At 45.2% G+C, this 25,539-nt stretch overlaps 1 protein-coding gene across 1 annotated transcript in view; it reads right to left on the minus strand.

The window, feature by feature from the left end:
* The window catches only part of LOC139228699 (procathepsin L-like), a 37,702-nt gene extending 12,459 nt beyond the window's left edge, over positions 1-25,243 (minus strand). The window contains exons 1-5 of the mRNA XM_070859963.1: positions 25,087-25,243; positions 7,951-8,092; positions 4,965-5,087; positions 3,198-3,350; positions 2,339-2,557 (exon numbers count right to left, since the gene is read on the minus strand). Coding sequence (XP_070716064.1) covers positions 2,339-2,557; positions 3,198-3,350; positions 4,965-5,087; positions 7,951-8,082 — 627 coding nt within the window. The 5' untranslated portion in view covers positions 8,083-8,092; positions 25,087-25,243. The remainder of the gene's footprint in view (positions 1-2,338; positions 2,558-3,197; positions 3,351-4,964; positions 5,088-7,950; positions 8,093-25,086) is intronic.
* Positions 25,244-25,539: the final 296 nt, after the last annotated feature.

The raw sequence follows: 25,539 nt of genomic DNA on the forward strand, positions 1-25,539 counted from the left end.
GGCGACAGACCCACTGCCTCCACCTCTGGCATCACCCAGCCCTCTCCTGACTTCACCACTGGCAGAGATGAGGAAGACGAAGAGGTACAGGAAGAGGAAGAGCCGCTGATCCTGCAGTCAGTAGAGGTGGGGGTGGAGACGGGGGAGGATACACCAGCTCCATGTGGGACAGCTGGAACATCCTCCACCACGGAGTCTGTATTCAGGGCATTCTCCCATGGCTCCTCTGATTCTGTGGGACCAAGCCGTGCGTAGCAAGGCACGCCCAGTGTTGCAGTGCCTTTGCCGCAGCGACGGAGGTTGGTGCAGCAAAGGTCGGTTGCTGTAAGCGTGTACCAGGACATGATGTGTCTGTCACAGGCCAGCGTCGATATAGGTCGAGAGCTGCTCAAGACCATGACTATGATAGCCGCAGACATTGCGGTTCTATCAGAGCGACACTCGGAGGATATGTCACATATGATCACCACGATGGAGCAAACTGCCGACGCTGTCGAAGCCATGCGGCAATCGACGGGATCGGGACATGGCGCGGAATCCTCCGTGCCATAGTAGTCAGGTAGACAGCACCTAAGGGTGGGGAGCTGACATCATCTTCCAGCCCTGAAGCCGTACCTTCCACATCACGAGCTTCTCCTGAGGCCCCATTATTGGGCCTGCAATGTCTGACCCCCAACGACAACAACAGCACTCGGGGTACGGTGCTGCACGCCGGCTTGGTACCACCACGGGGAGATCCAGGCTCAGGGGCACTGGGAAAGGGAAGGGCGGGAGTAAGAAAGGGGGGAATAATCCCAAGGGTGGTGTAGCACGTGGTCGAGGACAGGGCCGAGGTCGTGGCCGAGGACAGTAAATGGTCTTTTTGTTGTACTTGTTCATTGAGTAATTGAAATTTGAATTGTAAAAGCTTATTAAAGTTGGAAAAGTTTTGTTAAAATTGTTATTAAAGTTGTTAAAGTTGTTACAGTTGTTTTATAGTTATAAGTTTGACTAAGTTTTCAAATTGTTGTATATTTTTGAGATTTTAACATAAATGTTTGAATTGAATTTAAGCACTCTTGTACAGTGTCAAACTTTTGGGCTAACGGTCATCGGGGTTCCAAAACACAGCTCTATAACTCTGCTCAATAAACCTTCTCACATCTGGTTTCTCCATCAGACAGGTTGTCAGCAGTACAGACTGAGACAGTACAGGCCCCATTCTTTTTAAATCTCCACAATATTTTTCGATGAAAAAAATATAACTAAAATACCTTCTATCTTAATAAGTTACTCAGTAACAATTAAAATACCTTTTCCACTCTAAATTGCACAGTAAAATCACTGTTCACCTCAGAAATACAGAGATACTGCTTTAGCTGACATTCACGATTTCCAAACTGGTGGCTCCGTGCACTCCGCCCATTTGACATCGCGTAAAACCACCTTTTCCAGGGCGGTATGCCGCTCCAGTAGTATGTCAGCGGTATGTCAATGATGAATATATCGGCAAGCAGTATGTCGGAGGTATGTAGGTGTTTTTTGACCAAAATCGCATTTTTGGGCAGTACGTGGGCGGTGGGGGGGCGGTATGTCGACCAATTCTGGTCCCCTGGAGTACTGTGAGCAGTTCTGGGCACGACACCTTAGTTGACTTTAGAGGGAATGCAGCGTAGGTTTACCAGAATGATACCTGGACTCCAAGGTTTAAATTACGATGAGAGATTACACAAATTAGGGTTGTATTCCCTAGAATTTAGAAGGTTAAGGAGTAATTTGATCAAAGTTTTCAAGATAGTAAAGGGAACAGATAGTGTAGCTAGAGAGAAACGCTTTCCGCTGATTGGGGATTCTAGGACTAGGCTGCACAGTCTAAAAATTAGAACCAGACCTTTCAGGTGTGAACTTAGGAAACACTTCTACACACACAGTGTGGTAGAAGTTTGGAACTTTCTTCCGCAAACTGCAGTTGATGCTAGATCAGTTGCTAATTTTAAATCTGAGATTGATAGATTTTTGTTAACCAAATGTATTAAGGGATATGAGGCAAAGGTGGATATGTGGAGTTCGGTTGCAGATCAGCGATGATCTCATTGAATGGCAGAGCAGGCTAGAAAGGCTGAATGGCCTACTCCTGTTCCTATGTTCCGAAGATACTGCCTTAAAAGCAGGAGACAGAGGGTAACCATAGTGAGAACTTTTAAAACAGGAAAGAGATTAAAAAAAGAAAATAAATATCTGTATTTTTGTCAGATCTAATAACTTCCTTATAACACCACGTGACTAATATAGTCACTTACTTGGATAAAAATTTAGAAAATGATGGGTTTTGTCCTTTTATAAAGTAAGAAGCTGTTACCATTCCAGTGTAGGGGTAGGAAGTCTCGGTGTCTATTCCGCCATTGCGCTGTATATGCTTAAAGGCTTCTTCTACTCGTCCGCCATGACATCCCTTGTTGCCAAGGGAACAGTCAACGAGATTCTGTTCACTCAGCGAGATGAGTTGACCTGTCTTCTTGAAGATCTGCCCCTCTAGTGACCCAGTCGCACTAAATGCCCAGCAGGAGCCACAGCAACCCTGGTAATGCAAGCAGTTAATGTGATTAAAGTCACTCTGTTTCTCTGGATTACAGATCAATATAATCTGTGATTCAATGTCGTGTCATTCACCACAATAAACAATCGTTATTTAAGAAATTTTCTGCACTGCTACTATGATGGTAGTTATGTGAACACGATTACTGGCACGAGTGGTGATGGATCAAGAGATTGTAATGGGTTTCAAGAAGGAACTAGACAGGTTTTTGGCAACAGTTGGGTTCAAGGTTATTGGAAATGCACTTAGGGAATACTGTAGCTAGGTGAGCTAAATGGACCAAAGGTCTTCTGTCTGAAACTGTAACTAAAATACAGCTGTATAACTTCAATTAGCATTTCCAATGGGACAGCAACATATGTGAATGGCAGCAATGTTTTCCTTCAGTTGAGGTATGTGTCAATCTTTTAGTGGTTGAAATATTAATAAATAATCCACCATCATACCCAAATTGTTCTTTAGTGTGTTTGATATTCTATGTGACTTTCTTCATTGAATCTTTGACAAAAATCTCTGACAGAAAAACAATGAACACTCTTCAAAGAGTCTAACAAAGAGACTGGGCTGTCATTTACTTAACTCATTTGGAACAGAAAAACTATTTAAGAATGTTTTTTTTCACCTGATTCTTCACTTTAGTGACATATCCTTGTCCACGCCAATCGATGGTCTGAGGAACTTCTACAACGTCATACTGATACAGCCTTGGCCCATTGGTACTCTGGGGGGTTCTTTGAACAAATCCATTCATGATTTGGTTGAATTCCTCACTGGTCTAAAGAAAATAAAAAATTAAAATTAGAGTGTTACAACCAATGAAGTGCTTTTGAAGTGTAGTCACTGTTATAAGTTAGGAAATGCTGCATCCAATTTGCATACAGCAAGGTTCCACAAACAGCAATGTGATAATGACCAGAAATCTGTTTTAGTGATGGTTGAGGGATAAATATTGGCCAGAACACTGGGGAAAAAGTCCTCTGCTCTGCTTCAAAATATTGCCATGGAATCCTCTAGGGCCATCTCATCTGAAAATCAGCACCTCTGACAGTGCAGCACTCCCTCAGTACTGCACTGGGAGTATCAGCCTAGATTGTGTGCTCAAGTCTCTGTAGTGTGGCTTGAACCTCACTCTCAATCTCACCTTGTCAGAATCCCTCCCACTGCCTCCCTCTGCCCCAGTCCTCTGGTGTTTACCATTAACTGCTGGAGTGATAGGCATCTTTTAGATCTTTATCAATACCCTTCCTGAGGTAACCAGAGTCATTCACCTGTTGATATTTTCTCTCCCTTTCTGTGAGGAACTATTTTCTCAACATTAATCATTCCAACTTGCATCTGCACTGATGATATTAATAGATGTATTTTGGATTTCTCTTTGTTTTATGTTATAATCATTAATGCTCCTGCCATCTATGAACCACAGCGATTGGATGCTTCCAGAATTCCGTGATGAACAAAGAAGTGTGATAAACGGTCCGTGCACCAAGCTTCACCATCCAAATATAGCAATGACTCAGGGAGCAAGCGCACTAGAGCATTCCAACACTCCCCAGATCAGCACACAATGCGGTCCACAAGTCAATTTGCAAAGGTCATTGCTTATCATCATGAACGCTGCACCTTGCATACTGCAAGCTATGCACTTGTGACCTTCGGTCAGTTATGTGACTGTTATTTAGTTCAGCGATTAATTAGATGCTTGGATTAAAGGCGCCGAGTACACCTTGGATGCTGCTTTATTTCAGAATTAGATGATACTTCAAGCTTTGGAGGAATATGGTGGGTTTGGTTTTCGAGAAGAATGTGCTGAATCTATCTTGTGATCTTATTAGTTGAAAATTCACAATTAACGTAATTCAATACCATATTGGATTGTTCCATGGGATAATTTAAGGAATAGTTCTGATTGATTAATAAGAGCCATTGCAGTTGACCGGTAAAGAAAGAACTTGGATTGTATTTATGTAGCACTTTTTCATAACATCGCAAAGTACTTCACAGCCAATAAACTACTTTGAAGTGCAGTCATTGTTCTTTTGTAGATATTCGTGGCAACCAGTTTGTGCAGAGCAAGGTCCCACAAACAGCAAATGAATGAATGGCCAGATACTCTGTTTTTGGTGGTTTGGTTGAAGAAAGAATATTGGCTAGGACACTGGGACAACTTCGTGATCTTCTTTGAAAAGTTTACATCCACCTTAGCTGGTAAATGGGTCTTGGTTTAATGTCTCATCTGAAAATCAGCACCTCCCACAAAGCAGCACTCCCTCAGTCGTGGAGTGGGGCTTGACCTCACAATCTTCTGTATCAAGTGTGCTACAAGCTCGGCCAAACTGACACTACAAGTAGGGTGTGACTGATATAAATAGTTACTGTATGGATGACTCACCATATCACCAAAGTGATTCATCTCCATGCGAAATGTGTGTTTACCCATTGAATGCTCCAGGTTATGACGTTCAATTTTTTTGAGGTTTTTCTGCCATGTTATTCTCCTCCAATTTTCTTCGTTCTAAATGTAATAACACCAAAAAAAAAAGATAATTTTATAATGCACTAAGACACATGACCAGAATAACAGATCTGACACAGAGAATAGAGATAGCTAGGAGTGGTTACAAGGCAGCATTCTGCTCAAAGAATTTAGATTGTGATTGAAGTTGTTAGTTTAAAATATGATGGGCTAGAATTTCCCCAAAGCCCGCCAGCACCTGATTGCCACCCAAAAAACCGCTAAGACTGGGAAGATAATCGCCGGCGAAAAGTTCCCGACAAAAAAATTTAAAATCCGCCCAGCAAAAAATATGGGCCTTGCACCCTCAATCTGGGTGGAAAAGTGCAATTTTGGCTAGATTGGGTGGTGCCTAAAGAAAATGGGCGAAAAATAAAAAAATCTATAAAAATTTACACTGAGACTAACGCCAAAAAAAGAATAAAAATAATTTTTTAAAAAACCTAACTAAAAAATCCCCAAAACATTCCCAAGACATTTTTAAGTTAAATCACCCCAACAGATTTTGAAAATAAATAGTAAAAAACCAATCACGTACCTTTTTCTTGCAGACCTACTTACCTACCGCCCAGCTCCACTGATCCTCGTGGACGGTATAAATTTAAAAAAATATACCAACGGTCCCCGCTCAGCCAAAGATTGTGCCAGGGAGATCTGTGGACGTTGCACGCCGGCGGTCCTCTCCCCACTGGTACTTCGCAACCACTGGCGTGCCTCAGGTAGGGAATTTTTCGCCAACCCGGTTCTCGCCCAAAACGGCCAATACTGCCGAGAAACCAGGCGGTGAAAGAGACCAAATTCTAACTCGAAGTTACAAACTTTGTGTAAATATTACATGGAAAATTAACAAAAATGTGTGAACCACTGTGCTATCTGTGTACAGAGGATCATGAAGGATTTTGGTAGTGTAAATAAGGAGAAATTCTATCTGTCGGTAACCAGAGGACACAAATTTAAGGTGATTGGCGAAAGAACCAGAGGTGAGCTGTGGAGAAATTTCATTGTGAGTTATGATAATCTGGAATGCACTGCCTGAAAGGGTGGTGAAAGCAGATTCAATAGTAACTTTTAAACGGGAACTAGATAAATACTGGAAGGAGAGAAAATTGCAGGACTATGGGGAAAGAGCAGCAGAGTGGGATTAATCGGACAGTTCTTGCAAAGAACCAGCACAGTCACAATGGGAAGAGTGGTCTCCTTCTGTGTTGTAAGGTTCTATGATTCTATGAATTTCAGCCTCCTCCGCACTGCTGTCACAAACTATTTTCGGACTTCCCAGACCACATCCCAATCCTTCGTTTAAAAGAATGTTAGTCTTCCCTCCGTGCTTGGCCAAAGTCAGTCTTCAGCCAACTACAAGTCATCCTCGTTCGAGGGACCGCCTATGATGATGACAGGACATATGAGAGAGTGATCACCAGTCTCTTTCTAATTTCCCTTTCCAGTGGAACGCGACCTCAGACTGTGCATGGCTGAAGTTTGAGAGCCCATCATGGGGAAAGAGCACCTCCATGTGCCAGGAGTCGCCAATTTTAAATGCATTCTTAATCAACTCGCTTACCGTTTACTGTTACTGCTGGCATACAGAAGAAGCCATTCTTCTAAATATGGGACAGTGCTGATGCAATACTCTGGTATAATGTGCAGTTTATACAGTCTTTAGACCTCTGTGTCACAACTTTTAGTGATTTGTGAATTTGCACTCCAAGATCCCTTTGTTCCTCCACCCCACCTAGACTTGCACCCTCCAAGTAATAACTCACCTCCCTATTCTTCCTACCAAAATGTAAATACCTCACATTTATCTGTATTGAATTTCATTTGCCAATTCTATGCCCATTCTGCAAGTTTATTAATGTCCTCCTGTAATTTGTTGCAATCCTCCTCAGTATTGACTATCCCCCTCCCCGCCCTCCCTCCCCCCCCCCAATTTGGTGTCATCTGCAAATTTAGAAGAGGCATCAAAGCTGGGATTGGATAATGTAAGAACAATAACAGCTCAGGGATGGATTAGCATCTAATTGACGTGAGATTGTTTTGGTGCGGTAATAGAGATGGCAAAATGAATCTCAATTGTGACGAACAAGTGTTGAGCAGTTAGACAAGGAGGATGGAATTGTACAGCATGACATGATAGGTGTGATATTCTTCTTTTAGTGAAGAAATGACGGTTCCTCTTTTCTACGTAATTGTTAATTTCAAAGCTGCATGTTGCTCAATTTTAGCAGGTTATTATTGTCAGCCGTGGCTCAGTTGGGAACACTCTCACCTCTGAGGCAACAGGTTGTGGGCTTATGTCCAGTAGAGACTACAACGCATAATCTAGGCTGACACTCTCGGTGCAGTACTGAGGGAGTGCTGCACTGTCAGAGCTGCTGTTTTTTGGATGTTCTCTAAGGTGGACGTAATTGATCCCATGATGCTATTTGAAGAAGAGCAGGGGAGTTCTCCCCAATGCTCTCCCACAATATTCCTCAACCAGCATCCCTAAAATAAATCTGGCCGTTATGTCATTGCTGTTTGTGGGACCTTGCTGTGTACAAATTGGCTGTCGTATTTCTTACATTACAAGAGTAACGACACTTCAAACGTACTTCATTGGCGTGCAACACTTTGGGACGTGCTGAGGTCATGAAAGTCTTTCTTCCTTTCGTTTTACAGAGCAAACCAGTCATTCTCAGCATTTAACTTTTACAATTTGAAAAATGATACTTCAAACCCTGCTCTACAAATAGCAATAACCATGAGTCTTTTATGGACTTGTTGAGAATTTTGGACTTGTTTCATTTTAACAGAAGCAAACAGATCAAATAATGGTTCGCTTTCCAAGTTGTATACCTCACATGTGTCTTCTGTTTCTTACCTTTCCATACTGTTTCCCATGAAGTGATGTCCAGCTTATCCAATCTTCATCCAATGCAGGGTCAAAGGTGAATGAAGAGACTGCAGCCAGAATGCAAGTCAACGCACACACCACAAACAGAACGATCTTCATGGTCTATTGCCTAAAAGATGATATCAACTGTTAGACATGACTAATAATTATCCCTGTGCAATATAGTACCTTAGCATTTAGTAAACTAGTGCCCAATGACACCCCGATTCCAATACCTCATGCAACTACATTAACTGTACTGATGTGAGCTAGGTACATTAAAAATTGTTAATTCACTCAAGAGCGAGCAGGGCTATACAATAGTCAGCGGTGTCTATTTTCCTCCAAGGCTTAGAGTAAGGTCTGGCCTATACTAACTTATTACAGATTATCCTGAAGAGGAATAAGCACACTGTGGCATGACTCTTAGCTTTGTGGGGATAAATAATCCTAGTGCACGGCATTGGATATGTACATTTAGATCTCCAAGGCTGGTAAGTTGCAAGCTGCCCTGTATGGACCTTTCCATCAGGCTGAAGCCGGATGTCTGTCATTATTGTAAATTGTAGGGGTCCAAACACTAATCCCTGGGGCACCGCATTCAAATCTTCACCCCACCTTTAATGTAACTGCTCTAACAAGTACTTGATTTCTTCCCTTTAGCCAATTTCTTATCCAATTTCAGGGTTAAGTCTGAATTTTGACAGCTTTCAGCTTAAATATGAAGTTTTTATATGGAACCTTGCCAAATACTTTCAGTTGGTCTGGTGCACTCCATATCAGGCAAACCAAAACTCTACCTGTGTGGATTTCTTAGTAGCTAGGTTTGGAGACTCTTAATGACTTTCTGTGAATGTTTTAAATAATCAGTTGACCCGAGAGAAAAAATCATTAAACTACTAGAGTGTTGTGACTGGTTAGTGGATTTGTTTGTAAGTTTAATAACAAATATATTAAATTTAAAGAAAGATGAAAGTAAAAAGGCCTCCTTCTGTGAATAACAGCACCAGGAACTAACGGAGAGAATAAGTGGTTCCTATGCATTTCTTTGTAAGCTCTTATAATCAAACCACTGTGGCTACAAGTGATGTAAGATCAGTTAAAGAGCACAATAAAAAGTGGTTTTGATCTTTGCCTTATGTTGCAACACTAATGGTGGGTGGATCGTGTATTAACGGTTGTGGGTTTAGTGACATTTATAATGTAGTCGGGTAATGTTCCATTGATGTGGATCCAGATTTTTTTTTTATTGAGAAATGTAAGGCCCACGCAAAACATTGGATACAAATTGAAGACTACATGAGAAATCTAAATGAGTCAAGAAATTATTAGAAGATTCCAAGTTTGGGTTTGAAGAATCTATAAATTGTATGAGTGATGGAAGATTGAGAGAGGTAAGGTCTGAGAAAGAAGAACATGAATTTATATAGCAACTTTCATGACCTCAGGATATCCCAAAGCACATCACAACTAACTAAATGCTTTTGAAGTGTAATAATTATTATAATGTAGGGAAACCGGGCAGCCAATTTGTATAGAGCAAGGTCCCACAAACAGTCCTGAGGTAAATGACAAGGGGCCCGAAATTGATGACCCTACTGCCAGCTGCTGTCGAGTTTTCTCGGCGGTCTCCCCGTTTTTTTTGTGCTCTCTCCTCCCTGCGACATTGGTGAGGCCCTCATATCGACGGTTTGAAAGGACCTCTGGGTAGTTTCCGCTGTCGTGCAGCGCCAAAAAACGTCCTCCCGCCCAAGATTCATCCGAGCGGTCCTCCGCTCAGACAAGAGAAAAGACCGGCATGTGGAAGCAGGTCTTACCAGGACGGTAGGTATGAAGACTTGCAAGAAAAGGTTAGTGAGATTTTTTTCATTAATTCTTTTGCAGCAGTTTTGTTTGAAAGGGTCCTCTGAAGGTTTTGAGATGTTTTGATTCTATTTATTGAACATTTTTTTTAATGCGTTCCCCCCTCTCTGAGGACTGACTCCAGCCTTGCTCCAGGATTGCATTCGCCGCCCAGAATCCCACCTACTGCCCTCTACTGCCCAGAGTTGTCATGTAACGCCCATTTTTTCTGCCGGGTGCTTTTTTCTTTCTTTTTTCACCAAACTTCGGTCCAAAATAGTCAGGATCTTAGCGGTCTTTTCGACGGTAAATGGGTGGAACTTGGCTTTGATCAAGTTCAGGCCCCATATAATCTGTTTTCAGTGCTGATGGTTGAGGGATAAACATAGGCACTAGTATATTACTCTTTCAATAGTGACGTGGGATCTTTTACATCCAGCTGAGAGGCAGATAGGATCTTGGTTTAATCCAAGAGACAGCACTCCCTCAGTACTGAACTGATGTATTAGCCTAAGTTATGTAAGTGGGGCTTGAACCCACAATCTTCTGACTTAGAGGCAAGGCCTCCAGCAAAACTATGTGTGCATGAACTCCTTCCAAAACAGCAATGATCTACTTCGAATAGCACCGAAGGGTTATTGAGATGAGTGAAGACACAGATGGTCAAATAACCCATAATGGTTCCCATGGAAATGTCACCTGTAGAGAGCATTTGCCAGGCTTGAATATATGATGTAATTTGGATAAAAGAACTGTTTAACAATGTGAAGTAGTCTGTGCTATTGTAAAATCAAGAGATAGAATCCTTAACTGTTATTTGAGGTCAACATCTTTCTCCAGCTGTGAAAGTTTGACCTTGAACTCTGCAATAAGAAGGCTGTAGGTGTCTGAGATTAGGTCTGTAAATACAGGTTGAAAATTAAGTGGACGAAAAATGAGAAATTATAATTGATGAGGCTTATTATATTGAGAGATTTACAGCCCATGGGCATATTATTCAAGGGTTACAAAGAATGTTATTGGAATTGTTGTTGCTTGGAAAAGTTGATGGAAACACATCACGAGATGGAGAATATGAACATAGAAGGAGATGAGAGGAGTTTGGTCTACTTTCTTTGTGCTTAAAAATATGTTTTGAAGTCTTTTCCCTCAGGTGATTGAATAGATTGGATAGTGGTCTGCACAGAGTGGTATTAAACAGAGTGCACTTAAACAGAATGTTTTATATGGGAATGTGGAGAGAGTGGGAATTCGAGGAAGAGGGGAAAGGAGGTGCTGTGGAGCTTGGTTAACGGACAGAAAACAGAGAGTAGGAATACACGGGACTTCTTCAGGTTGGCAGGCTATAACTAGTGGGGTACCGCAAGGATTGGTGTTGGGGCCTCAGCTATTTAAAATATATATTAATGGCTTAGATGTGTCCAAGTTTGCTGATGATACAAAGTTAGGTAGGAAAGTAAGCTGTGAGGAGGACGCAAAGAGGCTGAAGAGTGATATAGACAGATTGGCTGAGTGGGCAAGAACATGGCAAATGGAATACAATGTGGGGAAGTGTGAAGTTTGGTAGGAAAAACGAAAAAGCAGAATATTTTTGAATGGTTAGAGGCTGAGAAATGTTTGCATTCAGAGGGACCTGGGTGTCTTTGTAGATGAATCACAGAAAGTTAACATGCAGGTACAGCAAGCAATTAAGAAAGCAAATGGTATGTTAGCTTTTGTTACAAATGGATTGTGCTTTGGGGGATAGGAAATGCACCTGCGATTAGGGCCGGGGGAACTTAAGCTTCAACTTAAACTTAAACGGTGGTGGGGGAAGATAATGTGGAGAGACGGTGTAGGATGGCTTTAGATGGGCACGGGTAAAGATGTTCAACAGAGCTCCCTATGGAGCTGCCATCCCGGGCGCCATCTTAGTAAGTATCAATATAGCCCCAAATCAGCGACAACAACAGAAACAATGTCGCAGAAAAATCAACGCTGGGGCACTCAAAGATCCAGTTAAGAAAGCCCAATACAGGCAGTGCCTCACTGCCAACCTGGTGGTCGTCAATGACCCCGAGCCGCAGAGTGCCTACAATGCCTGGTCTGCCCCCAAGGCCTCCATAACCAGCGCCTGCGAAGAGACGCTCGGCTACTCTACCAGGAAACATCAAGACTGGTTTGAAGAGAATGACCAGGAGCTAATAAACCGCAAGCACAGGGCATTTCTGAACTTAAAGCAGCAACCCAATTCAGGAGCAACAAAGCAGCTCTACAGGCGGCTGAAGGCCGAGGTCCAACAAAAAGCCCGCGACCTAAAGAATAGATAGCAGGTGGAGAAAGCACAGAAGATCCAGCAGCTGGCTGACAACCACGACGTGCGACTTTCTTCAGCACAGTCAAGTCCACCTATGGCCCAAGCACCCAAGGCCCCACCCCACTGCTGGCCAAGAATGGAGAGGCACTCGTTAAGGACACCGAGGCAGTCAGGGCCAGATGTTAAGGAACACTTTGAAGATCTCCTTAACTGAGACTCTGCCTTCGACGCGAGTGTCCTTGACTCCATCCCACAGTATGCTACCCGCCACCATCTCAGCAAAACCCCAACCCTGCACGAGGTAGAAAAGGCCATCCATCAGTTCAAGAACAAAAAGGAATCAGGAGTGGATGGAATCCCTGCCGAGGCACTAAGGTATGGCGGAGAAGCACTACTGGCATGTATGCACGACCTCATCTCTCTTAACTGGAAGGAGGCAAGCATGCCAGGAGATCTCAGAAATGCCGTAATTGTGACGATTTTCAAAAAAGGGGACAAGTCCGACTACGGTAACTACAGAGGAATCTCCCTGCTGTCATCCACTGGGAAAGTCATTGCAAGAATCCTCCTCAATCTCCCAGAGTCGCAATGCAACGGACATGATCTTCACACCGCGCCAACTACAAGAGAAATGCAGGGAACAGCATCAATCCTTGTACATGGCCGCCTTTGAACTGTCAACTGCGAGGGACTATGGAGCGTCCTCCTCCGTTTCGGCTGCCCCAAAAGTTTGTCACCTTTCTCCGCCTGCTCCACGATGACATGCAAGCCGGGATCCTGACCAACGGATCTACCACACTCGCAATCCACGTCCGGATCAGGGTCAAAGCAGGGCTGTGTCATCGCACCAACACGTTTCTCGATCTTCCTTGCTGCAATGCTCCATCTCAATCTCGACAAGCTCCCTGTTGGAGTGGAACTAAACTATAGAACCCCTGGGAACCTGTTCAACCTTCGCCATCTCCAGGCTAGATCCAAGGTCATCCCATCCTCTGCCATCAAACTACAGTACGTGGACGATGCTTGCATTTGCACACGCTCAGAGGGCGAACTCCAAGCCAACGTCAACACCTTCACTGAGGCGTACGGAAGCATGGGCCTTACGCTAAACATCCGTAAGACACAGGTCCTCCATCAACCTGACCCCGCCACCCAGCACTCCCCCCCCACCCCCCCACCACCCGCCTTGGTCATCAAAATCCATGGCATGACCTTGGACAACATGGACCATTTTCTATACCTCGGGAGCCTACTATCAGCAAGGGCAGACATCGACGACGAAGTCCAACACTGTCTCCAGTGTGCCAGCGCGGTCGTCGTTCGCCTGAGGAAGAGAATGTTTGAAGACCAGAACCTCAAATCTGGCACCAAGCTTATGATCTACAGGGCAGTAGTGATACCCGCCCTCTTATATGGCTCAAAGACATGGACCATATACAGCAGACATCTCAAAGTGCTGTAGAAATATCACCATCGCTGTCTCTGCAAGATCCTACAAATCCACTTGGAGGACAGACGCACCAACATCAGTGTTCTCGATCAGGCCAAAATCCCCAGCATCGAAGCACTGACCACACTTGACCAGCTCTGTTGGGCGGGCCACATCGGTGCATGCCTGACACGAGACTCCCTAAGCAAGCGCACTACTCGGAACTCCTACACGGCAAGCGAGCCCCAGGTGGGCAGAGGAAACGTTTCAAGGACACCCTCAAAGCCTCCTTGATAAAAGTGCAACTTCCCCACCGACACCTGGGAATCCCTGGCCCAAGATCGCCCTAAGTGGAGGAAGAGCATCCGGGAGGGTACTAAGCACATCGAGTCTCATTGCCGAGAGCATGCAGAAACCAAGCACAGGCAGCGGAAGGAGCTTGCAGCAAATCAGACTCCCCACCCACCCTTTCCTTTAACACTGTCTGCCCCACCTATGGCAGAGACTGTAATTCCCACATTGGACTGTACAGCCACCTGAGAACTCACTTTTAGAGTGGAAGCGAGACTTCCTCAATTCCGAGGGACTGCCTATGATGATGACAAATGGATTAGCGCAGAAGAGTAAAGCAGTTTTACTACAATTATACAGGGCATTGGTGAGGCCGCACCTGGAGTATTGTGTACAGTTCTGGTCTCCTTACCTAAGGAAAGATATACTTGCCTTAGAGGAAGTGCAACATAGGTTCTCTAGTCTGGTTCCTGGGATGAAGGGATTGCTCTCTGAGGAGAGATTGAGTAGACTGGGCCTATATTCCCTAGAGTTTAGAAAAATGAGAAATGATCGAATTGAAACATATAAAATTCTTAATAGGGTTAATGCTGGGAAAATGTTTTCTCTGGCTGGGGAATCTAGAACCCGGGGTCACAGGCTCCGAATAAGGGGTAGGCCATTTAGAAACATAGAAACATAGAAAATAGGTGCAGGAGTAGGCCATTGGGCCCTTCGAGCCTGCACCACCATTCAATATGATCATGGCTGATCATGTAACTTTAGTACCCCATTCCTGCTTTCTCTTCATACCCCTTGATCCCTTTAGCCGTAAGGGCCACATCTAACTCCCTTTATAATATATCTAACGAACTGGCCTCAACAACGTTCTGTGGTAGAGAATTCCACAGGTTCACAATTCTCTGAGTGAAGAAGTTTCTCCTCATCTTGGTCCTAAACGGCTTACTCCTTATCCTTAGACTGTGACCCCTGGTTCTGGACTTCCTCAACATCGGGAACATTCTTCCTGCATCTAACCTGTCCAATCCCATCAGAATTTTATATGTTTCTTTGTGATCCTCTCTTATTCTTCTAAATTCCAGTGAATATAAGCCTAGTCGATCCAGTCTTTCTTCATATGTCAGTCCTGCCATCCTGGGAATCAGTCTGGTGAACCTTCGCTGCACTCCCTCAATAGCAAGAATGTCCTTCCTCAGATCAGGAGACCAAAACTGTACACAATATTCAAGGTGTGGCCTCACCAAGGCCCTGTACAACTGCTCCTATACTCAACTCCTCGCTATGAAGGCCAACATGCCATTTGCCTTCTTCACTGCCTGCTGAACCTGCATGCTAACTTTCACTGACTGATCTACCATGAGACCCAGGGCTCATTGCATCTCCCCTTTTCCTAATCTGTCACCAGTCAGATAATATTCTGCCTTCCTGTTTTTGCCATCAAAGTGAATAACCTCACATTTCACTACATTATACTGCATCTGCCATGCATTTCCCCACTCACCTAACCTATCCAAGTCATCCTGCAGCCTCTTGGCATCCTCCTCACAGCTCACACTGCTACCCAGCTTCGTATCATCTGCAAACTTGGAGATATTACATTCAATTCCTTTGTCTAAATCATTAATGTATATTGTAAATAGCTAGGGTCCCAGCACTGAACCTTGCGGTACCCCATTAGTCACTGCCTGCCATTCTGAAAAAGACCCGTTTATTCCTACTCTTTGCTTCTTGTCTGCCAACCAGTTCTCTATCCATACCAATACCTTACCCCCAGTACATTGTGCTTGAATTTTGCACACTAATCTCTTGTGTGGGACCTTGTCAAAAGCCTTTTGAAAGTCCAAATACACCACATCCACTGGTTCTTCCTTGTCCACTCTATTAGTTACATCCTCAAAAAATTCTAGAAGATTTGTCAAGCATGATTTCCCTTTCATAAATCCATGCTGACTTGGACCGATCCTGTCACTGCTTTCCAAATGCGCTGCTATTGTTGCATCTTTAATAATTGATTCTGACATTTTCTCCACTACCGATGTCAGGCTAACCGATCTATAATTCCCTGTTTTCTCTCGCCCTCCTTTTTTAAAAAGTGGTGTTACATTAGCTACACTCCAATCCATAGGAACTGATCCAGAGTCTATAGAATGTTGGAAAATGACCACCAATGCATCCACAATTTCTAGGGCCACTTCCTTAAATACTCTGGGATGCAGACTATCAGGCCCTGGGGATTTATCGGCAATCAATGCTTTCTCAGGCCATAAGAAGATGTGCTGAGCATCGTTGTGTTCCCCAGGATATGATTGAATTTGATTTTGGTTCATTGTTTGACCTGGAGTGAGATGAGGAGAAATTTCGTCACTCAAAGGATTGTGAATCTTTGGAATTCTCTACGCCAGAGAGCTGTGGACGCTCTGTCGTTAAGAATATTCAAGACCGAGGTTGATACATTTTGGGGAACTAAGGGAATTAAGGGATATGGGGATAGTGCGTGAAGTTGGAATTGAGGTAGAAAATCAGGCATGATCTTGTTGAATGGCGAAGCAGGCTTGACAGATCAAATGGCTTACTCCTGCTATTTCTTAAGTTCTTATGAGTCTATCATCAATGGATATGGTCTGTGTAATAAGAGGACTTGATGAACCAAGTGACCCTTCCCTGTAACAGGTTTCCTTATTTTCTTATTAAAGCTGAGAATATACTTTAGGAAAGAGTTGGAATCAAAATGAATAAAAGTAAGGAACCAGCACAAAGGGTATCAGGAATTTATTGAACAATACCTCACAGTTGGCCTGTTTCTAAATGGCATATGTTTGGTTATTGTACTTTATTCATATATTGGCTATTTTTCTGCTTCTATATATTAGTTTAACTGTATCAATATGTAGACAATAGTTTTAGCCTGTACAAAGTGGTATAACAATTTGATGATTTCTGCTTTCTCAGGCCATAAGAAAATGTGCTGAGCATCGTTCTATTCCTCAGGATATGATTGAATTTGATTTGGGTTCATTGTTTGACCTGGACTGCACTAACTCAAAGTCACACTGAAGTTCCAGACTACTTAAGGAAACTGTCATCTGGATGTTTATGTGAGTAAAAATTTTTACGCTCGATATTTTCTCAGATTCACCATTGCCAGTTGCTCTCGTAAGCAGTCCTTATGCCCCCTATGGTCTGGCATATACTCTTTTCTGGCCATTATGTTTGTAAATGATAGTGAGACTCATGTGATTCTCCTTTAAAAGACAAACTGAACATAGTGTTACCAGGCCAAGGTTCAAGTTCTGAAACCAACTAGTGGTTTTATTCAAATAAGGCAGGTGAACGAACAGTATACAGTGTAAAACATTGAATCATACATTTCTCTACTCTGCTCAATATATAAAATAATAAATATGCCACTCACATTCTCTCTAAACATAGGGGAGCAGCACCAGCCCTTATACATGGCCGCCTTTGACCCTGTCAACCCCGAGGGTCTATGGAGTGTCCTCCTCCATTTCGGATGCCCCCAGAAGTTTGTCACCATCCTCCGCCTGCTCCACGACGACACGCAGACCAACGGATCCATCACAGACCCAATCCACGTCCGGACCGGGGTCAAACAGGGCTGCGTCATCGCCCCAACCCTCTTCTCAATCTTTCTCGCAGCCATGCTCCACCTCACAATCAGCAAGCTCCCCGCTGGAGTGGAACTAAACTACAGTACCAGTGGGAACTTGTTCAACCTGTGCCATCTCTAGGCCAGGTCCAAGACCACCTCAACCTCTGTCGTCAAGCTACAGTACGCGGATGACGCCTGTGTCTGCGCACATACAGAGGCTGCACTCTAGGACATAGTCGACGTATTTGATGAGGTGTACGAAAGCATAGGCCTTACGCTAAACATCCGTAAGACAAAGGTCCTCCACCAGCCTGTCCTCACTGCTCAGCACTGCCTATCAGTCATCAAGATCCATGGCATGGCCTTGGACACTGTGGACCACTTCCCATATCTCAGGAACCTCTTATCAACACGAGTAGGCATCGACGACGAGATCCAACACTGCCTCCAGTGTGCCAATGCAGCCTTCGGCCGCCTGAGGCGCACCAATATCAGCGTCCTCGTCCAGGTTAACATCCCCAGCATTGAAGCACTGATCACAGTTGATCAGCTCCACTGGGCAGGCCACATAGTTCGCATGCCAGTCATGAGACTCCCAAAGCAAGTGCTCTACTCGGAACTCCTTCATGGCAAACGAGCCAAAGGTGAGCAGCGGAAACATTACAAGAACACCCTCAAAGCATCCCTGATAAAGTGCAACATCCCCACTGACACCTGGGAGTCCCTGGCCCAAAACCGTCTTAAGTGGAGGAAGTGCATCTGGGAGGGCGCTGAGCACCTTGAGTCTCAATACCGAGGGCATGCAGAAATCAAGCGCAGGCAGTGGAAAGAGCGTGCGGCAAACCAGTCCCACCCACCACTTCCCTCAACGACTATCTGTCCCACCTGTGACAGAGTCTGTGGCTCTCGTATTGGACTGTTCAGCCACCAAAGAACTTACTTCAGGAGTGGAAGCAAGTCTTCCTCGATTCCGAGGGACTGCCTATGATGAAACATAGGGGATGAATTTCCATGGGGCTTCACCTGCTTGTCCAATGTAACTTCAGTGGAAGAGACGCATAAACCCCAGAAAATTGGCACAAATGGTGTTGTGTTATGTTTTTCCTGTGGCTTCTATAGCTCTTCTATCAAAGCTGTGGTGGCAATCGAGAGAACCCCAGCGGAAACCCAACCCCCGTAGACTCAAAAATTGAAGCACACCTCTTAGAACTACGCAGCACGCCCTATCCTTTAACTGACTGAACTGGTCAGCACTAAACGTTAACAACACAGAACTTTCCTCTCGCTGGAAAGCTGAAGACTGGCTAAGTAAAACACATGAACTGTAAAGTCCTTACTCTATAGCATGAAACCACACGAGGCACATTCTGGGAACAAGGTCACTCTGTGACCTTAACTCTTTATTCACAGGACTCCAAGTGATGACCCTGCGTGGGATCTCCCTTTATATACCTGTGTGATCCAGGTAAGGAGTGTCTCCCACAAGTTCACTCCTTGTGGTCAAGGTGTGCATCTAGGTTGAGTGTATACAGTAATACAGTGGTGTTATTTTGAGGTTACATAAATGACATCACCTTCCCCCCCCCCCCCCCAAAGTCTTATTGGGATCATACGTTTAGTCTTTCAGGTGGTCTACGCTCCCTCGTGGAGCACCGCAGTTGGGGCTCTGGTTGTTGGACACTGACGTGAGTGTCTGTCACCTGTGGTGATTCCGGCCTGTCCGGGCTGACCGCAGGGACTGTGCATTCTTCTGAATGCTCTTGTTGCTCGTACACTGGCGGTGTTATGAGCTCCATCTCATGGTCTTCTCCAGGTTCCTCTGTGTCGATGCTGAACCTTTTCTTTTACTTGGTCCAGATGCTTACGGCATATCTGACCATTGTTGAGTTTTACCACGACGACCCTATTCCCTTCTTTGTCAATTACAGTACCCTCGAGCTATTTGGGCCCCATGGCGTGATTGAGGACGAATACAGGATCACTTATTTCTATACATCTCCCCCTCGCACTGCGGTCATGGTACTCGTTTTGTGACTTGCACTTGCCCTCAACTATGTTGGTCAGGCTGGGTGAATGAGGGATAACTGAGTTTTGAGTGTCCGTTTCATTAATAGCTCTGCGGGCAAGACCCCCGTGAGCGAGTGCGGTTGGGATCTATAGGCCAGCAGGAGGCGCGATAGGCGGCATTGTAGGGAGGGTCCTTGAATCCTGAGCATACGTTGCTTAATGATTTGGACCGCACATTCCACCTGGCCATTGGAGGCCGGCTTGAACGGCGCAGTCCTGACGTGGTAGCTGCCATTACCCGACATAAACTCTCGGAATTCGTAGCTTGTGAAACATGGGCCATTATCACTAACCGGGATGTCCGGCAAGTCATGGGTTGCAAAGATCGCACGGAGGCTTTCCACGGTGGTGGATGACGTGCATGAATTTAGAATGATGCACTCGATCAATTTCGAATACGCATTTACCACAATAAGGAACATCTTACCCATGAAAGGGCCCGCGTAGTCAACATGAATGCGTGACCATGGCCTGGTGGGCCAGGGCCACGGGCTGAGCGGGGCCTCCCTGGGGGCATTATTCAGCTGAGCACACATCGTGCACCTGCGAACACAGTGTTCCAGGTCTGAATCAATTCCCGGCCACCAAACGTGTGACCAGGCACTAGCCTTCATCAGCACAATGCCTGGGTGCTCACTGTGGAGTCCCGGATAAATGTCTCTCTGCTCTTCTGGGGCATAACTACCCGGCTGCCCCATAGTAGGCAGTCGGCTTGGATGGAGAGCTCATTCATCTGTCTGTGGAACGGTCTAACCTCCTCAGGGCATGCTCCGTGTGCGGGCACCCAATCCCCAGTCAGGACACATTTCTAAATCAGGGATAGGAGGGGACCTCTGTTTGTCCAGATTTTGATCTGGCGGGCTGTGATGGGGGAGCCTGCCCTGTCAAAGGCATCGACAGCCATGACCATCTTGGCGCTTTGCTCCACTGCCCCCTCAGTGGTGACCAGTGGAAGCCTGCTGAGCGTGTCAGCGCAATTTTCAGTGCCGGATGGAGTAGTCATAAGCAGCCAGCGTGAGAGCCCATCGCTGTATGCGAGCTAACGCGTTGGCATTGTTAGCCTTGCTGTCAGATAACAGGGATGTTAATGGCTTGTGGTACGTCTCTAACTCAAACTTCCTGCCAAAGAGGTACTGATGCATTTTTTTTACACCATAGACACATGCAAGCGTTTCCTTCTTGACCATGCCATATCCCCGTTCTGCTTGAGAGAGCGACCTGGAGGCATAAGCCATAGGTTGTAGTTGAACCTCAGCATTGCCCTGCTGCAACACGCACCCAACCACATAGGACGATGCATCGCATGTAAGAACCAATTTTTTACAAGGGTCAACAACTTATTTGAACAAAGTAGGTTACCCGCCCGATCAAAAGCCCGTTCCTGACAGTCCCCCAAAACCAATCGCAACCCTTATGCAGGAGCACGTGTAACGGTTCCAACAACGTGCTCACGTTTGGCAGAAAGTTCCCGAAATAGTTCAACAGTCCCAGGAATGAACGCAACTCCTATGTGTTGCAGGGCCTGGGTGCTCGTCGAATTGCCTTTGTTTTGGATTCGGTGGGCCAAATCCCATCTACCGCAACCCTCCTGCCCAGAAACTCAACCTTAGGGGCCGAAAACACGCATTTAGACTCCTTAAGTCGCAGGCCTACCCGGTCCAGTCGGCGTAGCACCTTCTCCAGGTTGTGGAGGTGTTCCTCGGTGTCTCGACCCATGATGAGGACGTCGTCCTGGAATACGATTGTTCCAGGAATGGATTTAAGCAGGCTTTCCATATTTCGTTGAAAAATCGCGGCCGCTGAACGAATGCCAAACGGGCACCTGTTATAACCGAACAGTCCATTGTGCGTGGTGATGGTGGTCAGTAGTTTGGATTCGTCGGCCAGTTCCTGGGTCATATAGGCTGAAATGAGGTCCAACTTGGTGAACAGCTTGCCGCCTGCCAGCGTGGCGAAAAGGTCCTCCGCTCTCGGGAGCGGGTATCGATCTTGTAGGGACACCCGATTGATGTTGGCCTTGTAGTCGCCACAGATCCTGACAGAGCCATACGCTTTTAGGACGGGAACGATGGGGCTCGCCCAGTCACTGAATTCAACAGGCGAGATGATGCCCTCTCTCAACAGCTGGTCCAATTCGCTCTTGATCTTTTCCCGCATTACATACGGCACCGCTCTGGCTTTGTGGTGCACTGGCCTGGCGTCCGGGGTGATGTGTATGATTACTTTAGTGCCTTTGAAAGTCCCGACCCCAGGTTGGAATAGCGACTCGAATTGTTGCAGAACTTGTGAGCACGAACTTCGCTCCACAGATGACAGTGCGTGAACATCCCCCCATTTCCAGTTCATCTCGGCTAACCAGCTCTTCCCCAACAGTGCGGGACCATTGCCCGGGACAATCCAGAGCGGCAGCCGATTCACTAACCCGTTGTGTGTGACAGCCAACATTGCATTGCCTAGCACTGGAATGATTTATTTTGTGTAAGTCCGTAATTGTGTCTCAACACGTTCTAATTTTGGACTACTGGCTTTAACTGGCCATAGCTTCTCAAATTGCTGAATGCTCCATGCGTACAGGGATACCATTTAGCAAAACCTTCATCATCATGGGTGGCGTTTTAGTGTATGAGCTGTGAATATTCGCCACATGGACCCGCTAAACCTCGGCATCCATCGATTCGCCCCAAAAGTCATCCTGCCTCAGATGACCCTCTTCTGGTCCATCCGCCTCATATATTAGTCTTGTTGCAGGCTTCCTGCACATTCCGAGCTAAATGGCCACTGAGATTGCAGTTCCTGCAGACAAACTGTTGGAATCTGCAAGATCTGGCTGGGTGTTTTCCTCCATACCTCCAGCATGAGTTAAAGTTTCCATTATTGGGACCAAAAGGACTATGCTAGGCATTCCGCGCTGACTGTCCCTTGGACTGCTCTTAAGTACCCTATTAGTCGGTGTCAATGGCCCCATCCCGGGCCGCATTGTCCGCTGTGATGGCGTGAATGTCCGTTCAGCCTGCCATTGTCTCTGTTGAAGTCCTACTCTGAGGTCCATTGCTGCCTGGGGGGTGTCGAACTGCCCTTGCCTGCCTGCGGGGCTCTGAGCCGCATTGACGATGTTGACTCCCTGATCCCTCGCCGCGTTAGAGGCAGAATTGCACACGTATATTATTTTTGTCTCTTTCTCCCCCGCCATGAAAGTTTGAGCTAGCAACGCCGTCGCTTCCAAGGTCAAATCCTTGGTCTCACTTAATTTGCGGAAAATCTTCACATGACCGATGCCCTCGATAAAGAAGTTCCTTAACATCTCCTCCCTGCAGGCGTCTGTGAACTTACAGAGGCTGGCCAAACGCCGGAGATCTGCTACGAAGTCCGGTATGCTCTGCTCTTCCTGACGTCGGTGGGTGTAGAATCTGCCATATGTATGCTACTCGCCGGTTTGAGGTGCTCCTGATCAACTTGCTAAGTTCTTCAAAGGTATTGTCCACTGGCTTTTTGGGTGCTAGTAAGTCCTTCATGAGCGCATAAGTCTTTGGTCCGCAGCTGGTCAAAAGATGGGCCCTTCGCTTGTCGGCCGCTGCATCCCCCAGTCATTCTTTCATAACAAAGCTTTGCCAAAGCCTCTCGACAAAATCGTCCCAGTCTTCCCCAACACAGTAACATTCCTCTGTGCTACCGGTGGCCATTCTCGTGGGTCGTGAATTCCCGTTTCTCGTCGCCAATGTAAAGTCCTTACTCTATAGCATGAAACCACACGAAGCACATTCTGGAAACAAGGTCACTCTGACCTTAACTCTTTATTCACAGGACTCCAAGTGATGACCCTGCGTAGGACCTCCCTTTATATACCTGTGTGATCCAGGTAAGGAGCGTCTCCCACAAGTTCACCCCTTGTGGTCAAGGTATGCATCTAGGTTGAGTGTATACAGTAATACAGTGGTGTTACATTGAGGTTACATACATGACATGAACCCCTCTATAATCCCATAACTGGAGACCCTCAGCCACCGAGCTGTCCAGCAAAGAGTACAGCCAATCAATGACCCTGTCCCTTTCTCAAATGTTTCAGACACAGTTGTTAATCAAACCCATTAACCCAGGTTAGGCTTGATTATTTTATCTGGGTCAAGTGTGCTTTAGATTCTCTTTGCAGAATATAATCCAAACTCATTTGAAGTTATACTGAAGCAAAAGGCTGCAGTTGCCCTTGTCATTGTTAAATACATAGCCAATCTTTGACAATGAAAAGATGTTTGTTCCTCATTTCATCTGTCTGTGCAATCTGAAACTAAATATCTTTGCCCTCAGCCTAAGTTAACATATGAAAATACATTTGTTACAGAGAAAGCCCCATTTCTATGCATAGTAAATGACCATCGTCTGCCACACCTTAATATATTTTCTATGCCTTGCAGACACCAGTCCAGAGAAGGTGCAGAGGAGCTTTACCAGGATGTTGCCTGGACTGGAGAATTTTATCTATGAGAAAAAATTGGATAAGTTGGGCTTGTTTTCTTTGGAACAGAGGAGGCTGAGGGGAGATCTTATTGAAGTGTAAAAAATTATGAGGGGTTTAGAAAGAGTAGATAGGTAGGACCTATTTCCCTTGGCAGAGGGGTCAACAACCTAGGCGCATAGATTTAAAGTAATTGGCAGGTTTAGAGGGGATTTGAGGGGAAATTTCTTCACCCAAGAGGGTGGTGGGGGTCTGGATCTCACTGCCTGAAATTGTTTAGAGGCAGAAACCCTCAACATTTAAAACGTACTTGGATGTGCACTTGAAGTGTCGTAACCTACAGGGCCACGGAACAAGACCTGGAAAGTAGGATTAGACTGGATATCTCTTTGTTGGCCGGCGCGGACACGAGGGGCCGAAATGGTCTCCTTTCATGCTGTAAAGTTCCATGATTCTATGATTATATGAATCCACCAAAAAACTACTGTAAACCCTTTATGCACTGCTTCTACATCTTTACGGTGCCAGTCATGGCTCAGTCGGTAACACCCTCGACCCTGAGTCAGAAGGCCGTAGGTTGAAGCCCCACTCCAGAAATTTGAGCACTAAATCTAGGCTGATAGTTCAGTGCAGTACTGAGGGAGTGCTGTACTGTCGGAGGTGCTATCTTTCAGATGAGACATTAAACTGAGCCCTCTAAGGTGGACGTATAAGATCCCATGATATTATTTCGAAGAAGAGCAGGAGAGTTCTTCCCGGTGTCTTGGCCAAAATATATTCCTCAACCAACATCATTAAAACAAATTCGTCATGATCATATTGCCAATTGTGAGATCTTGCTGTGTGCAAATTGGCTGTTCCATTTCCTACATTACAATAGTGACTACACTTCAAAAATACTTCATTGGCTGTAAAGGGATGTCCTGAGGTTATGAAAGGCGCAATCTAATGTATGTATGTCTTTTTCTACTGCCAAATTTGAAAAGAGTAGGAGCGGAGACAAGTTAAATCAAGTTAAAACATCAAACAATGATCTTAAAGGCTTTCAGATTGGAGGAGGATAGGACACTGAAAGAAAAAGAAATATGTTCCAGAAGTGGAGATTATTTGAGAAAGAAGCAGAAAAATTATAAACCAACCTTGTGGTGATCTTGTCCGTCACGCGTTGCAGCTCAGTCTGAGCTGCACTTCCTGGAAACTAACACATATCTTGGTCTCGGCCGTTATAAAGTGACTAACTGAGTTGGAGGTGTCAATTCAGCAGCACCTCCTTCCCTTGCTGTGTGGTGCATTCTCACATGACTGACAAAGCAAGTGAACGTCACAAAGCCACTTTTCCTCCATATACATTCACTTATGCAATTACCGAATCGAAACTGCCAAATAAGTAGATTTCCTTTTGCCTGTTTGTGTGTAACTGCTGTAATCACCAAGCTAAGAGGTAATAGTACTGACGGTGGCAATACTTTTCTACTTTACACTCAGAAACCATGTTGGTAAATGCAGTCCAAATCTGCACCAACAGCATTCTAAACTTCTTCAAACCACAGCATCCCCATTTATCGATCAATCTATATTCATTGGTAACTGGG

The sequence above is a fragment of the Pristiophorus japonicus genome, chromosome 18 (genome assembly GCF_044704955.1).
Source record: "Pristiophorus japonicus isolate sPriJap1 chromosome 18, sPriJap1.hap1, whole genome shotgun sequence".
Lineage (NCBI taxonomy): Eukaryota > Metazoa > Chordata > Chondrichthyes > Pristiophoridae > Pristiophorus > Pristiophorus japonicus.